The sequence below is a fragment of the Piliocolobus tephrosceles genome, chromosome 3 (genome assembly GCF_002776525.5).
Source record: "Piliocolobus tephrosceles isolate RC106 chromosome 3, ASM277652v3, whole genome shotgun sequence".
NCBI classification, from domain to species: domain Eukaryota; kingdom Metazoa; phylum Chordata; class Mammalia; order Primates; family Cercopithecidae; genus Piliocolobus; species Piliocolobus tephrosceles.
In genome coordinates, this window is record NC_045436.1 from 182,361,944 (window position 1) to 182,378,057 (window position 16,114).

Here is a 16,114-nt window from a genome sequence, read left to right on the forward strand (position 1 = left end):
TATGAGGACTGGGGGTGGCATGTGTAACCTCTTGATGTGGCCACCGCGTGTGACCGCAGGTGCAGACTGAGCGCACTGCCCGTCCCTGCTGGGGTCTGACCTGTGGCCTCGGTGGACCAGCCCTCACGCTGCTCACTCCCTCTCTCCGGACAGGGCCCTCGACTTCGGGTACCTGACCCAGGACATGATTGATGACTACGAGCCTGCCCTCATGTTCAGCATCCCCAGACTGGCCATCGTGTGGTGAGTGCCTCCTGTGCCCAGGCCCTCTGCAGAAACCTGCGGGGCGGGACGGGCAGGGCTGACGGTGCCAGGTCCCGTGTGGGTGCTGTTCCATGGCGCCTCTAACGCACAGTGGCCGCTCGGCTGCCCCAGGTCAGTCACCAGGCAGGCCTGCTTTCGGCCCTCAGCAGACCAGGGACCACGTGTCCTGAGTGCCCTCCGTTCACCTTGCTGGTGAGGGAGGCTCTGTCACCCTAGATAGGGCGAGGTGGCGTAACACCTGGCACCTGGCACTGGACAGGTGAGATCAACATGTGAGCTCATTAGTCACAGGAGACCATGAGGGTCACACGGGGCCATGCTCGGAACAGAGTGGCCTCGCAGGGGCTGTGGGAGGCAGACTTGGTGGTAACAAGAGGACGAGGTGCCCCCGGTCCCTCAGGAGCATGTGATTGGCTTGTTTGAATGATTTGGGGGCCGGCAGGGAGGTGAAGCTCACTGGGTTGAAGGGCAGGTGGGGGCCGTCGGTCTGGCCGCGGGGTACCTGTGTGGAGCCTTTCCTGCCAGCGGGGCCCATCTGGGAGAGCAGGGAACTCAAGGCAGCCTGTAGGGCCCTGTGGGCTCGAGGACGTGAAAACAGCACATGGAAGCTCAGGCCTGAAATCCACCGAGGCAGGATGCATGGCGTCACCGCTCAGCGTCTCTGAGCTGCTTGGGCCAAGGTCAGACCCCAGGGGTTCTGGGGCTTGGCCCACGCTGCTCAGCCACACCGACTCTAGACGGGGATTCCCCATGCCCCTGCCAGGCGGGTGGTCACGGGGGCGGAGCAGTGAGTGGGCCACAGAGAGCTTAATGGAGCTTGCAGCTGGGGGCGGGGGGGGAAGGTCCAGTGGGCAGCGGCCTGTGGGTGTGGGACTGGGCAGAGTAGGGCATGGGGATCCCTTGAGAGAGATGCCCTGTGGAGATGTGGACGTCAGTGAAGTGGTCAGGGAATGTGTGGTGGGCACAGAGGCCAGGACCGGCCCAGGCTCAGGCCGTGCTGAGGACCCCCAGGGAACCTCGGGGCACAGGCACACGTGGCAGCGTGCTGGGGTTGAACATGGACACCCCTCCTGTGGGAAATGGGGGTGCAGAGGTGGGAGCATGTGGGGCGGTGGCAGTGCAGTGGGCTGGGGCCGGCGGCGGGGCCTGTAGGGGACAGAGGTGCTTAACCCCGGGATGCGCCGAACACCCCTTGTTGGAGCGGGGAGCCATGGGGGCTGCTGCCGGGGCCAGGCTGGACTCCCCTGGGCCAGGCCGCCCACTCGCCTAGGTCCCGGGCGCCACCTCTTCAGGGAGGGCTCCAGCGTGGTCTCTACCTGCCGGGCCCTGGCTCCCCAGAGTCCCCTCCAATAGCTCAGGGCCTGGCCTGTTTCCTGCCCTGTTCTTCACCTGTCCTCACAGAGGCTGCATCTTTCAAAGTTAGCAAACCAGAGAGAGCGAGCCTCACATTGCGCCAGAGGGAGGCTCGGAGGCAGGCTCGGATATCCTCCTCCCGTTAGAGTCGGGGCACCTCCCTTCACCTGAAGACCTCAAGGCTGGAGGGCGGGGTGTCCCCAGTGGCCTCCAAGGTGGCTTGAAGGGAAGTGTCCTGGCGGGGAGAGGCTCCCCGGAAGCTACTACAGAGCACCCCTTCCCATGGGCCGCGGGATTTGGTGACATTGTTTTTCTTTACTAGACAAGTGTCTCTCTGTGGCCAAACTCACGTTGAAGAAAATGACAGGCAATTTTGGTCCTTATTCTTCTCTTTGTTTAAAAAACAGAACAGCAAAGATCCTGTGAGCCGGCCTTGTTTCCGCCAGGGCGCAGGGCGCGGCGAGCCTTTCCCTCGGGCACAGGTGTCTCCTTGTCCCAAGGGCACTCACAGCAAATGAACAGCTCTGCTGTCCTGGTAAAAAGTTCTCCGTGAGTGCTTTGAGGTGTGGCACCAAGCCACCCGCCCACTCACGCCCACTCATGCCCGTGTCAACGCGCTGCGGAGGCCCTGGCTGGACTTCCTCTTAAAGGTCGGGCCTGGTGTGTGCAGATGACCCCAGGTGACCCTCCCCGCAGGCCGCACCCCAGGCGCACCGTGTTCCTGGACTTTCACACTGAGTCTGCTGCCCGCGTTTGCCCGAGTACAGGCGACCACAGAACAGCAGCCACTTCCCACCAGTATCATCTGTGTCCTGTTTGCCAACCTCAGTCCACCTGCCGCTGGCCAAACCTTTGCTCCTCCTTCTATCCTGAGCTCTCATCCTGGGAGGCAAGGGGAGGCGGGGGGTGGGGGACCGGAGAGGGGAGGCCAGGGGAGGGAGGTTGGGGGAGTAGGGGGGCAGCTGGGGGAGGGAGGTGCGGGAGTGTGGGGGGTCAGGGAAGGACAGCAAGGGAGGCCAGTGCTTGTCGGGAGGCTGAGGGAGGGAGGTGGGGGAGGGAGGCTGGGGCTCCTGTTGGCAGAGGCTTTGTCCTGTGGGTCCCCTCCTGGAGGCACTGGCGTGGGGTCCTCTCCAGCTCAGGACAGAGGGAGAGCCTGGAAAGGGAGTGAGGGACCCCCAGGAGGTGAAGGAGGGAGGAAGGATGAGCAGGCACAGGATCCCAAAGCCGGAGTCCAGGGAGCAGGCCTGTCCAGGGGGGTGGCCAGCTGTGAGCTCCCCAGAGGCAGGCATCTAGCCGCAGAGCCAGGCTGCGGATACGAGGAACCGTGGGGTGCACCAGGCTGCCACTGCAACCCCTCTGTGCGGCGAGCCTCCAGCAGGGCAAGTGAGTGCTGAGCGGGAGAGTGCCGAGCAGGCAGCTGTTCCTAAGGCCGCTCCTCTGGGATGCTCACCGGGCCGCAGTCCCGCACCAGCAGTGGGTCCCGGTCTTCTTCCACGTCCACAGCAACCGCTTTGAGCCGGACAGGCAGAAGCCACAGCTGCCCTGGGTGGGGCCCAGAACCTGCTTCTTCTTGTGTTCACTCAGCAAGCAAGTATTGAGTACCTACTGCATACCTCACCCTATGCTTGTAGCAGGGAGATGGACAGGGGGCTGACCACAGTGCCGTAGAATATTCTGGATGCTGGAAGGGGAACTCAGTGCAGGGACCCCATGGGGTGGACAGGAGCTGGAGGTGTGAGGGAGAGGCTCACCAGGGCAGCTGGCCCAGAGGTGGGAGCTGTGCAGGTGGCGGGAGGGGGGCACGTTGGTGCAGTGGTGTGTGCTCAGGGGCGTGGCCAGGGCTCGAGCAAGGACCAGGGGCCACAGGAACTTCTGCAGAAATGAAGACCCCTGTGGCCTGCATTCCTGGGCCCACACCCTCGCAGGATCCCGCCTCTGTGAAGTGGGCATGCCGGGACCCCCAGGTGGCCCCCAGGGAACACTGAGAGCGGAGGGAGGCGGGGCGCTGAGCGGGGCAGGAGCTGAGGGTGGAGCTCCTTTGTGGCTCTGCCCGTGACTCTGCTGCTGCCCAGGAGCCCCAGTCCCTTCTCCAGTACACAGTGTCACAGAACTGTGATGCCACATTTACCAAGCACGAGCTGCGGGCCAGGCTCCCGCCCCCTTCTGAGCGGCTTCTGGTGGCAAAGGCTCTGCTGGGGATCAACAGCTGGAGGTGGCAGAATCAAGCCCAGCCAAGGGTCAGAGCCTGCTGTTCACCTGTGACACAAGAAAGCAGAAAACTCTAGCTCTGTGGCCGGCAGAGGAGGCCTGCCTGGGGCAGGGGCGGGGGAAAACGGGGCCCTTCGGGTGGGCAGGGGGGGGGGGGGGGGGGGGCGGGGGGGGACCCCTGCCCCCGCCCCCTGTTTAGGGTGTCCCCAGCCTGGCAGGGCCTGGCCTTACCAGGCAGTGAGGACAAAAACTGGGGGTCATCCCTGTAGGGACTTGCTCTGAGCCGCAGGGGAGGGGCCCCACTTGCCCTGAACCCCTCGGCATGTCCCCTCCCTAAGACCTGCATCCAGTCAGTCCCTTCTGCCGGTGGAGACAAGCATCCTGGGGAGAGTGTCTCCACGAGGCTCAGATTCTTTGACAAACTGGTTTTACTTTTGGGGATTTATTTTAAAACAGTTTTTTTTTTTTAAACTTTTTATTTATTTTTTTAAATTAAAAAATAGAGACAGGGTCTTGCTGTGTTGTCCAGGCTCGTCCCGAGTTCCTGGGCTCTAGCAATCTGACTGCCTTGGCCTCCTAAAGTGCTAGGATTACAGGCGTGCGCTACCATGCTCAGCCCTGGCCTTAAAACAGTTCCTTTAAAGGAAGAAATGAAATAAAACCTCTAGACCCAGTGGTCACTTCTCAGACCCCATCAGCACAGAGCTGGCTGCTCCCCTCACTGCGACTTCGCCCGCCCGCTGGTCTACACTCGCAGCTCTGCTTCGGGTGCTTCCCAGACCGGAACTGTGCAGAACCCAGACCCCTCTCCTCTACCCCTCCCTTCCTCCCCAGCCCCCTCCTTCCAGCCCATCCCAGAACATGTCCAGGAGCTACCGCCCACATGGCCTGCGAGATAGTTGCCAGATCCTCTTCAGGGGCCCTCGCCCATCCACCTGTGTCAAAACAAGGTGTCATCTCGGCCCTGCTCAGACCCTTGCCGGAGCTCCCACTGTGATCCACCTGGGCCCACACCCAGCCTCTCCCCAGTCCCCATGCACCCGCTGCCCTGATCTCCACCACGCTGTCCCCTTCGCTCCAGGGTCCCTTTGGCTGTCCTATCCCTACTGCCTCACTGTCCCCTCCACTGCACTGTCCCCTTTTCCATGATGTTTCCTCCTCCACGCTGTCCCCTCTGCTCCAGTGTTCTCTTGGCCATTCCGTCCTCTCCACCGTGCTGTCCCCTCCACTGCACCGTCCCCTCCACTGAACCATCCCCTCCACTGCACCGTCCCCTCCACTGCACCGTCGCCTCCTCTATGCTGTCCCCTCATCTATGCTGTCCCATTCTCCATGCTGTCCCCTCCTCTATGCTGTCCCCTCCTCCATGCTGTCCCATCCTCTTCAATGTCCTCTCCCCCGTGCTCCTCTGCACTGTCCCCTCCTCCATGCTGTCCCATCTTCTGTGATGTCCTATTCTCCATGCTGTCCCCTCCCCTATGCTGTCCCATTTTCCATGCTGTCTCCTCCTCTGTGATGTCCCCTCCTCCATGCTGTCCCTTCCTCTTCAATGTCCTCTCCCCCGTGCTCCTCTGCACTGTCCCCTCCTCCATGCTGTCTCCTGCTCTATGATGTCCCCTCCTCTGTGCTGTCCCCTCCTCTGTACTGTCCCCTCCTCCCTGCTGTCCCTCCCTCTGCGATGTCCCCACCACTGCACCGCTCACCCAAGCCCATCTCCCACCAGCATGTTGCGTGACTTACTCTGTTATTTATTTTTCCATGTTATTGAGATAAAATTCATTACCCTATGAGTCACCCATCTAAAGCACACAGTCATTTTTGGTACATTCAGAGCTGTGCAGCCATCACCACAAATTTCCTGACATTTTCATTACTCCCAAAGATGTCTCTTACTCCTGAGCAGCCACCTCCACCCCCGATCTCCTTCATCCTGCCCCGTAACCCTGGGAAACCACAAACCTATTTTCTGTTTCTATAGATTTGCCTATTTGGGTTATTCATATAAATGGAATTTCTGTTATTTTTGTGTCTCCCCCACTAGACCATAACTCTTATTCACGGATGCACCCTGAGTGCCTGGCATGTCCTAGCACAGTAGACTTTTACAGAATTTTGTTGCATTGATCTGATGGGGCACAAATATATATCCACAAAGATTATCCCTGAAGTATTACTTGTAATCATAAAAATTTGAGAAGGGATGGATATCCAGAATTAAGGGATTGGTTAAAAACAATACTCTAGCCATTTAAATAATGACAGAGAAAATCTCCTAATGCTATGCAAAAACATCCCCAGTGTATTAAGTACAAAAATTGTTATTAAATAGTATGTCTCTATTTTACAGCGTTTCTTAAAATGATAGGCAAAACTTTTGTAAACAGAAATTAAGGCAATAAACATTCTTCTTTATTGTGGTAAAATATACATAACAAAATTCACCATTTTGACCCTTTCTTAGGGTTTTAATGGCAAAAATTGCAATTACTTTTGCACCAAGCTAATATGTAGGATTTACCCTCTTGTGACTGTCTTATTTCACTTCACATAATGTTTTCAAGCTTCCTCCATGTTGTAGCATGTGTCAGAATTTCCTTCCTTTTTAAGGCTGAATAATATTCCATTGTATGTAATTAGGTGTTATTTTAAATAAGAAATTTGCAATAACATTCAAAAGAGTAAAATGCCTAGGAATAAATTTAATCAAGAAGGTGAAAGACATGGATGCTGAAAACTAAAAAACATTGCTGAAAAAATTAAAGACATAATTCAACAGAAAGACATTCCATGTTCATGGATGGGAAGACTTAATATAGTTAGAATGGCAATACTCCATAAAGTGATCTACAGATTCAATGCAATTGCTGTCAAAACTCCACTGGCCTTTTTGTTTTGCAGAAATGGAAAAGGTGTTCTAAAATTCATATGGAACTGCAATGGGCCCTAAGTAGCCAAAACAATATTGAAAAACAAAAACAAAGTTGGAAGATTCATACATCCTGATTTCAAAACTTATTACAAGTCAAAACCTTACAGTACTGGCATAAAGATAGATGTATAGACCAATGGAATAAAATTGAGAGGCCATAAATAAACCCAAACATCTATGGTGAACTGATTATTGACAAGGGGACCAAGATCATTCAATAAGGAAAGAACAGTTTCTTCAAAGAATGTTCCTGGGGCAACTGGATAACCACATGCAAAAGAACAAAGTTGTACCCTGCGATGGTTAACTTCATGTGTCATCTTGGCTAGGCCACATTACCCAGATATTTGGTAAAATCCAGTCTGAATTTTGCTGTGAAGGTATTTTTTTCTTTTTATAATGATAAACTGGCAATTTATAATTGTGCAAATTTATAGAGTGCAAAGTTCTGTTATAATCTATGAATGCAGTGTGGAATAATTAAATCAAGCTGGTTAACATATCCATCACCTCAAATATTTAACATTTTTTGAATGAGAACATTTTATTTTATTTTATTTTTTTTATTTTTTTTGAGAACATTTTAAATTTACTCTGTTAAAATTTGGAAATCTCCAACACTCTGTTTTTGACTGTATTCACCATGATGTGCAAAGAACTCAAAAAAAGAAGAAACATTCTTCTAGTCTGAGATTTTATACTCTTTGGCCATTCCCCACACCCCCAGCCTCCATAACCACTGTTCTGCTCTCTGATTCTGTAAGTGCAATTGTTTGAGATTCCACATGTAAGTGAGAACATATGGTATTTGTCTTTCTGGGTCTTAGTTATTTCACTTAGCATAATGTTCTAAAATTCCATCCAATTCTTCACAAATATCAGAATCTCTTTTGTTTTTAAGGCTGAATAGTATTCTATTGTGTATATATTACCACAATTTCTTTATTCATCTGTTAAACACTTAAATTGATTTCATGACTTAGCTATTGTGAATAATGCTGCAATAAACATGAGACTACAGACATCCCTTCAACAAACTCATTTCAGATGTTTGGGGTAAATACCCAGAAGTGGGATTGCTGGATCATATGGTAATTATATTTGTAGTTTTTTGAGGAATCTCTATACTGTTTTCCATAATGGCTGTACCAATTTATATTCCTACCAATGGTGTGCAAGGGTTCCCTTTTCTCCACATCCTTGGTAACACTGATCTTTCATCTTCTTGATAAAAGATATTCAGACAAATGAGAAATGATATCTCATTGTGGCTTTAGTTTGCTTTTCTCTAATGACTAGTGATGTTGGTCATTTGTCTTCTTTTGAGAAATGTTTTTAATCACTGAAATGCAAGGATGGTTCAAAATGCACAAATCGATAATTGTGATACATCACGTTAATAGAATGAAAAAAACCATATGATCATCTCATTAGATACAAAAAAAGCATTTGATAAAATTCAACATCCTTTTATGATGAAAAAATCAGCGAAGTAGATGTAGAAGGAATGTATCCCTTCAAGAGTACCATTGAGTGAAAATGCAAAAAAAAAAAAAAAAAAAAAGAAAGAACGTGCCTTAACACAATAAAGGCCATATTTAATGAGAAGCCCACAGCTAACATTATACTCAATGGTGAAAAATTGAAAGCCTTTCCTCTAAGATATGGAACAAGGCAAGGATGCCTACTCTTGCCACTTCTATTAAATATAGTATTGGAAGTCCTTGCCAAAGCAATTAGGCAAGAGAGAGAAAGAAAAGGCATCCCAATAGGAAAAGAAGTGAAATTGTTACTGTTTGCTGGCAACTTTATTTTAAATGTATATATTATATTTATTATTATTATTATTATTATTATTATTATTGTTGTTATATATTTGAGACAGAGTCTTGCTCTGTCACCCAGGCTGGAGTGCAGTGGCACAATCACAGCTCACTACAGCCTCCACCTACCAGGTTCAAGTGATTCTCCTGCCTCAGCCTCCTGAACAGCTGGAACTACAGGCATGTGCCACCATGCCCAGCTAATTTTTTTTTTTTTTTTTTTGAGACGGAGTGTCACTCTGTTACCCAGGCTGGAGTGCAGTGGCACGATCTCAGCTCACTGCAAGCTCTGCCTCCCAGGCTCACACCATTCTCCTGCCTCAGCCTCCCGAGTAGCTGGGACTACAGGTGCCCGCCACCATGCCTGGCTAATTTTTTGTATTTTTAGTAGAGACAGGGTTTCACCATATTGGCCAGGCTGGTCTTGAACTCCTGATCTGGTGATCCACCTGCCTTGGCCTCCGAAAGTGCTGGGATTATAGGTGTGAGCCACCACACCCAGACGGCAACCTTATCTTATATGTGGAAAACCCTACACACTCCACAAAAAAACTGTTAGGACTAATAATGAATATAGTAAAGTTCCAGGACACAAAATCAACACACAAAAATTAGTAGCATTTTTATACACTAACAATACACTATCTGAAAGAAGAAATCAAGAGAATAATCTCATTTACAATAGCTACAGAAAAATACTAAGGAATAATTTTTATCACAGAGGTGGAAAACCTGTGCACCAAAAACTATAAAACACCAATGAAATCAATTCAAGAAGGCAAATGAAAGATATTCCATGTTCATGGATTGGAAAAATTAATATTGTTAGAATGTCCGTATGACCCAAATAAATCTACATGTTTAATGTAATCCCTTTCAAAAGCCCAACATCATTTTATTTATGAAAAGAGAAAAAAATCCTGAAATTCATATAGAACCATAAAAAACCCACAAATAGCCAAGGCAATCATGAGCAAAAAGGACAAAGCTGGATATACCACACTACCTGATTTTAAACTTTACTACAAAGCTATAGTAATTTTAAAACAGCTTGGAATTGGCAAAAACAAAACAACAGGACACATACCAGTGGAACAGAATAAAGAGCCCAGAAATGAACCCAACTAATTTTCAACAAAGGTGCCAAGAAGACAAGGACAGCCTCTTCAATAAATGGTGTTGGGAAATCTGAAATTTTCACATGTCAAAGAATGAAGCTAGACCCTTATCTCACACCATATAAAAAAATCAACTCAGAATGGATTAAAGAGCTAAATATAAGACCAGAAACTCTAAAACTACTAGAAGAAAACTTAGGGGAAAGACTGTACAACATTAATCTGGGTAGTGACTTTTTGGATTTGGCCCCAAAGTGCAGGCAACAGAAATAAATATAGATAAATTGGATTACATCAAACTGAAAAGCTTCTGCACAGCAAAAGAAACAACAGGGTGCAGAGACAACCTATGGATTGCAAGAAAATATTACAGTTCATACATCTGATGGGTTAATATCCAACATATATAAAGAACTCAAAAAATTAAACAGCAAGAAAACAACAACAACAACAAAAAATGGGTAAGAGACTGGGTTTGGTGGCTCATGCCTGTAATCCTAACACTTTGGGATGCTGAGGCAGCAGAATAGCTTGAGACTAGGAGTTTGAGACCATCCTAGACAACATAATGAAACCTCGTCCCAACGGCAAAAAACCAGGTGTGGTGGTGTGTGCCTTGTAGTCCCAGCCACTTGGAAGGCAAAGGCGAGAGGATTACTTGAGCCCAGGAGTTCGAGTTTGCAGTAAGCTATGATCACACCATTGAATTACAGTCTGGGCAACGGAATGAGACTCTGTCTCTTAAAAGAAAAATGAAAAAGTAAGATTTAAAGGCAAGGGGAAAAGGAAAAAATGTGAGTAAGGGAACTGAATATACATTTTCACTGAAGTTTTTAAAGCCATGAATGTATTTTTGCACAAATGCTTTTATCATGTGCAGTCGTTTTTTTTGTAAATGATTTTTTGTAAAGCCAGCAGATGCAGGTTAGAGTGATGTTTTCACCTGAGTATATGACAGAAAAATGTTTGAATCATTATTAGTTTCCTGTACTGGCAGTATTAATCTGAAAGAAAGTGGTTGAATAGAGAATAGTAAGAGCAAGACCATTTAGTCAGGACTTTCACATAGGGCTTGGTCATTTGCAACAATAAATTTGTTCATTGGCAGGATTTCCCACCAAGTTAGAATAGATTCTATGCTATTTGATAAAATATAGCAATAATAAAGTTTTTTTTTTTTTTTTTTTTCTCTTCAGCATTTGCTTTAAGAGAAAAATCCTGAAGCTTGTAGGGATTTCTGATGCCAGGAAACCATGAAACGTGAGAGTATATTTAGCAATCAGGGTAACTTAGCTCATGGTAATTGGCACGTGTATAGTTATAATTTGCATTCTAGTTATTTAAACTGAGATATTCTTGATCAGGCTGAACACACTGTGAGTAGAAGATTGCTTTCCCCGAGAAATAAGATGGAGTCTTTGGAGGATGGCCTTGGTAAACTGGTAGGTCAGCTTCCTCTGGATTTTGGCGATTTCTCTAGTTCTTCCATCATTCCTCAGGGCCCTGGCAATTTTCTGAGTAAGTCACGGGGTTCCGGTTGACTTTTCTTTTTCCCTGAAGGTTTTCCCTAAAGTTTTTCTTTATTTTTCAATACAAATGGAAAGATGTCTTTGGTTTTATCTACTCCTGGATACAAGACGCCATCTTGGTATTACGTGGGGATTCGTGAAGGTATTAAAACGGTCAGAGCTTCTTCCTGCTACTATGGTTCTCCAGTTATACACAGGTTCCTCTGTGGGTAACACTTCTTAGCAGATGGAATTTCCTCTGACATGAGGACAGTAGTCGATGAAAGCCAGGTCATTTTTGTCATCTGGGGAGGACTGAAGATCAGTTGAATGTACCTCAGTACCTCAAAAGCACCTTCAAATGCTTCACCCAGCTTGTCTTGTTCAACACAGTCTTGCTTCATTGAATGGATGATTCTCCCCATCAGTGTCCAATCTAGTATCCACTGTACAATGTGGATACAACCTTCCCTGTCCTCTGAAATGCACGTCAGCACCACCCTGCCGTGAGTATTTTAAAGATGAGATTAGCATTTAAATCAGTAGACTCTGAGTACAGCTGACGACCCTCCGTGATGTGGGTGGGCCTCATCCAGTTAGTGGAAGGCCCTGAGAGAAACAGACTGAGATCCCCAAGTAAGAGGGAATCCGGCTTCCAGACTCCTTGGATTGGAGCTGCCGTGTCAACTCTTCTCTGGGTCTCCAGCAGAATTTGGACTTGCCAGCCCCCACAATTGCATAAAATAATTCCTTAAAATAAATCTTTCTCTCTTGTTCTGTTTCTCTAGAGAACTTTGATACAGAGGGTAAGTCTTCCTGTTCTCAGATTTTTCAATGGATTTGACATCAAAAGCACCACCACAAAAAGATGAGAAACTGGACCTCATCAAAATTAAAAATTGTGATGCATCAAAAGACATTATAAAGAAAATGAAAAGACAACCTAAAGAATATTTGCAAATCATATATCTGATGAAGATTTAATGTTTAGAACATATAAAGAACGCTTTCAACTCAACAACAAATCAACAACCCAATTTAAAAATGAGTAAAGACTTGAATAGACATTTCTCCAAAGAAGATATACACGTGGCCAACAGGCACAGGAAAAAGATGGTCCACACCATTGGTTATTAAGGAAATGTAAATCAAAACCATGATGAGATGCCACTTCACACCCACCAGGATGGCTGTAATAAAAAAAAAATGGAAGAGAACACATGGTGAGAGTGTGGAGAAGTCAAAACCCTTGGATTGCTGGCAGGAGTGTAAAACGCCGCAGCTGCTACGGAAAACAGTTGGTGGTTCCTTAAAAAGTTAAACATAGAATTATATGATCCATATGGTCATACCACATACCCTTCTAGGCATATACCCAAGAGAGATGAAAACATATGTCCGTGAACAAACTTCTACACGAATGTTTATGGCAGCATTATTCATAATAGCCCAAAGACAGAAACAATCCAAACGTCCACCCGTGGGTGAATGAAGAAATGTATGTGCGGGAACATTCGCCACGTGCCACAGCATCATGAGCCTTGAAAACGTGATGCAAGGTGAAAACCGGTCACAAAGGTCACGCATTACGTGATTCTGTTTACATGAAACACCCAGAATAGGCCAATTCAGAGAGACAGAAAGCAGATGAAAGCAGATGAGGGATTGCCATGGCTGAGCTGAGGAAGTCAGTGGTGATTGTTAAAAGGGTGTTTTCTGGGGTGATAAAAACCTTTTGAAACTAGAGAGGTGATGGGTGCACAGCACCATGAATGCAGAAAATGCCTCAGAATCGTACCCTTTAAAACAATTGTTTGTTATATGAATTTATTTGAAAAAAGAAAAGGGAAGACTGGGCACCCCCACTTCCAGCAGGGCCCAGCTTTCTCCACTGTGCAGGGTGTCCTCTCGCCTGCTCACCTTAGCTGGATCTGGGCCAGGCCCCTCACGGTGCCCCCACACCCCTGGCCACACCGAGACCCCGGGATCCAGCCTTCTAGGCTCACTGGTGCGTGACTGCCTTACCCCTGCTCGTGGCAGCGTGGACACAGGCCTGGGTGGCCTGTCGGGCTGTAGCCATGGGCAGCAGCTGCATCAGACCCACCATTTCTAGCAATAGCTCATTCCCAGGCCTCATTCTGGGCCCCTTCAGCCAGATTCCTACAAGTGCCAGGCCAGGTGCAGAGACAGATGCTGAGCCTCTGGCTGCTGCCTGGGGGCTGCTCCCCACCTCTCCCCACCTCTGGCCCCCACACCCCGTTACTTCAGCACCTGGGCCTGATCTCCCGTCCCACAGGCTTTCTCTGTAGTTCGGGCACCTGCAGAGTCGCTGAGCGGCAGGGCTCGGCCACCGTGGAGTGCTTGGCCCTTCGTCCAGCACGTGAAAGCCGACACACGACTGGATGCAGGGATACAGCCTGGGGGTCCTTGGGTCCCCGCAGGCTCCCAGGAGGAGGTGGCACAGCAGCCTCCGGGTCTGAGCCTCCTGATGAACGAGTTCTTTTCTGAGGACCTGGGCCAGCAGCTCTCATGGGCGGGCCTCGTTCCCCGACTCCTGCTGCCTGCCCTGGGGGGCAGCTGAGTCCTTCCTCGGCCACGCTGCTGCCAGGAGCAGGCAGGAGCGAGGTTTCCAGAGGGGCAGACGTTGGGTACATGGGTCATTGCGGGGCTGAGTCCTATGCCCAGCAGGGAGGGAGCTCTACTGGGGTTGGGGATGGTTTCCCTGAGGCCCGGCCGTGGAGTCAGGGCTGCCCCCTTCCCTGCTCTGTTTCACTCTGCCTTTGTCCTGAGACTGCCTGATTCACCCATAGAGTTAAGGCTCGGTTTGGGTAATTGTCCCTTGAATACTGTTCGTTTAATCAGGACAGGAAGCTCATGTAAGAGCCACAAAAGACATCAAGCAGAATGGAAGGCTGGCTGTGCTGTCCCCTCACCCACAGGAGGTCAGGACACAGCCTCCTGCCCAGCTGAGCTGGCCACTCCACAGGGCCTGGCACCCCCATGCCCCGGAGACAGCACTGCACATACTTCTCCTGTGACTTTCAAATCTTTCTTTTTGCACATGAAACCCAACGATTTTTAGGGAAAAACATTCCCTTTGTCCAATTTCCTTTATCAGCCTTTCTCACTGAGCTGGGTGTGTTACACAAGGAGACTGTCCCTGAGCTGCCGGGGACTCGGTGTTGGATAGTGTTGGCTAGACCTGACCTTGGTGTCACGTCTGCTGAAAGAAACAGGCCGGTGGTGCTCCATTTACACAGACAAGCCCACATGGCCCTTGTCTGTGCTCTGATGAGGAAGAATATGATGATGAGGGACAGGGGACGATTTCGTGGGTGGATACTCCCCAGGCACCTGAGACATGGTCTGGTCCTAGGAGACCCAGGAGGAGGCCCCCAGAGAAGGTCCTCTGGGATGGGTGCCCTCAAGGAGAGACGGGCTGAGACATGGATGATCAAGACACACTCGGAGCTGGGCAGGGCTGGACGGTGCACAGAGAGGAGTGGGGGCCGCCAGAGGTGCCATCTGGGAAGCCTGTCCTTCGGCAGGCCTTGAGCCAGACTCTGGGGTAGGGACAGTGAGGCAGTGAGGAAAACCGGCCTCAGCCACATGGGGCTGCAGTCCTGGGGAGGGGAGCTTCTCGGGGCATGGTGCGCACCACGAGGGAGGTGGGTCCTGTGTGGGAGATGAGGGGAGGCTGCTTGGGTCTTGTAGGGTGGTGGAGCATTGGCCAGGCTGCAGGAAGGGAACCCGTGTGGGGCCTCAGCTCACACCTGCAGCTGGTTTTGCTTTTGGAGAAGATGGTTCCAGGTCCAATTCTCATAAGGCTCTGCAGATAAATTTAACCACAAATCCAGTTTTTATAACTTGCAAGAAAGTAGGTTTTGGTAACAAACCTTGAGGCGAATTTACCTGATTGCAGCACCGATGTGCGCAGATACACTTTTCTGATTACTTTACGACCCCTCCGATGAACACAAACTAATCAACTGCAAAAGAGGATGAAGTCTGGGTAATAATTTTCACTGCTTTTTTCTAAGCTTATTTATGATGCAATCACACAAGGCAAAGCGTGAGGCGGCGGCCGTGCTGGGACAGTGACGCTGCAGAGTCCCAGCGGCCGTGGTTTTCGCAGGTGGTTAAGTTGGGCTGTCCGCGGCACCCAGGGGGCCACAGGCCTGACATCCTGGCTTTTGTGTCTCAAATGCAGTGGCCTCGTGGTCTATGCGGATGGACCCCTGAACTTGGACCGCAAGGCGGAAGACATGTCCGAGCTGTTCCGGCCCTTCCACACGTTACTGCGGAAAATAAGGTGGGGATGGAGATAGAGGAGGTGGCGGGGGAGGGGGACAGGAGGGCCACGGGTGGGCGTTGAAGTCATGTTTAGCTGCTGCCTCCAGGTCCTCCTCCTCTCTGCGAGGAAGGATGGGCCAGTTAATATTCCTGGTGACGGGGGGGCTCACAAACGACCCATGGGGGTCACAGAGTCCTGGCTTTTGCCCCTGCCTGGGCATTGCATGGGGTGGGCGCTCTCGGGCTGAACTGGGGGAGTGAACCTCACACTTCCTGACATGGTGCAGGAACAGCTAACTATCCCCATTGTCCCCGCCATCCCCACCGTCCCACTGTCCCCGCCATCCCCACCGTCCGACTGTCCGACTGTCCCCACCGTCCCACTGTCCCTACCGTCCCCACCGTCCCTACCGTCCCCACCGTCCCACTGTCCCCACCGTCCCCATTGTCCCACTGTCCCCACTGTCCCCACCGTCCCCACCGTCCCACTGTCCCCACCGTCCCCATTGTCCCCACCGTCCCACTGTCCCCACCGTCCCCACCGTCCCCACCGTCCCACTGTCCCCACCGTCCCCATTGTCCCCACCGTCCCACTGTCCCCACCGTCCCCACCGTCCC

The 16,114-nt window shown here is 50.0% G+C and overlaps 1 protein-coding gene and 1 pseudogene across 7 annotated transcripts in view; one reads left to right on the forward strand and one right to left on the reverse strand.

Moving 5' to 3' along the window:
- ZFYVE28 (zinc finger FYVE-type containing 28) overlaps window positions 1–16,114 on the forward strand; it is a 144,165-nt gene that overhangs the window by 82,328 nt on the left and 45,723 nt on the right. For 4 of the 7 annotated variants that reach the window (XM_031935379.1, XM_031935383.1, XM_031935384.1 and 1 more), the window contains 2 exons: window positions 154–243; window positions 15,414–15,515. In XM_031935379.1, coding sequence (XP_031791239.1) covers window positions 154–243; window positions 15,414–15,515 — 192 coding nt within the window. Of the gene's footprint in view, window positions 1–153; window positions 244–2,024; window positions 3,263–15,413; window positions 15,516–16,114 lie in introns of those variants that run through there. The other 3 variants (XM_031935382.1, XM_031935385.1, XM_031935386.1) reach the window with 2 other exon arrangements.
- LOC111539082 lies at window positions 10,968–11,607 on the reverse strand (annotated as a pseudogene).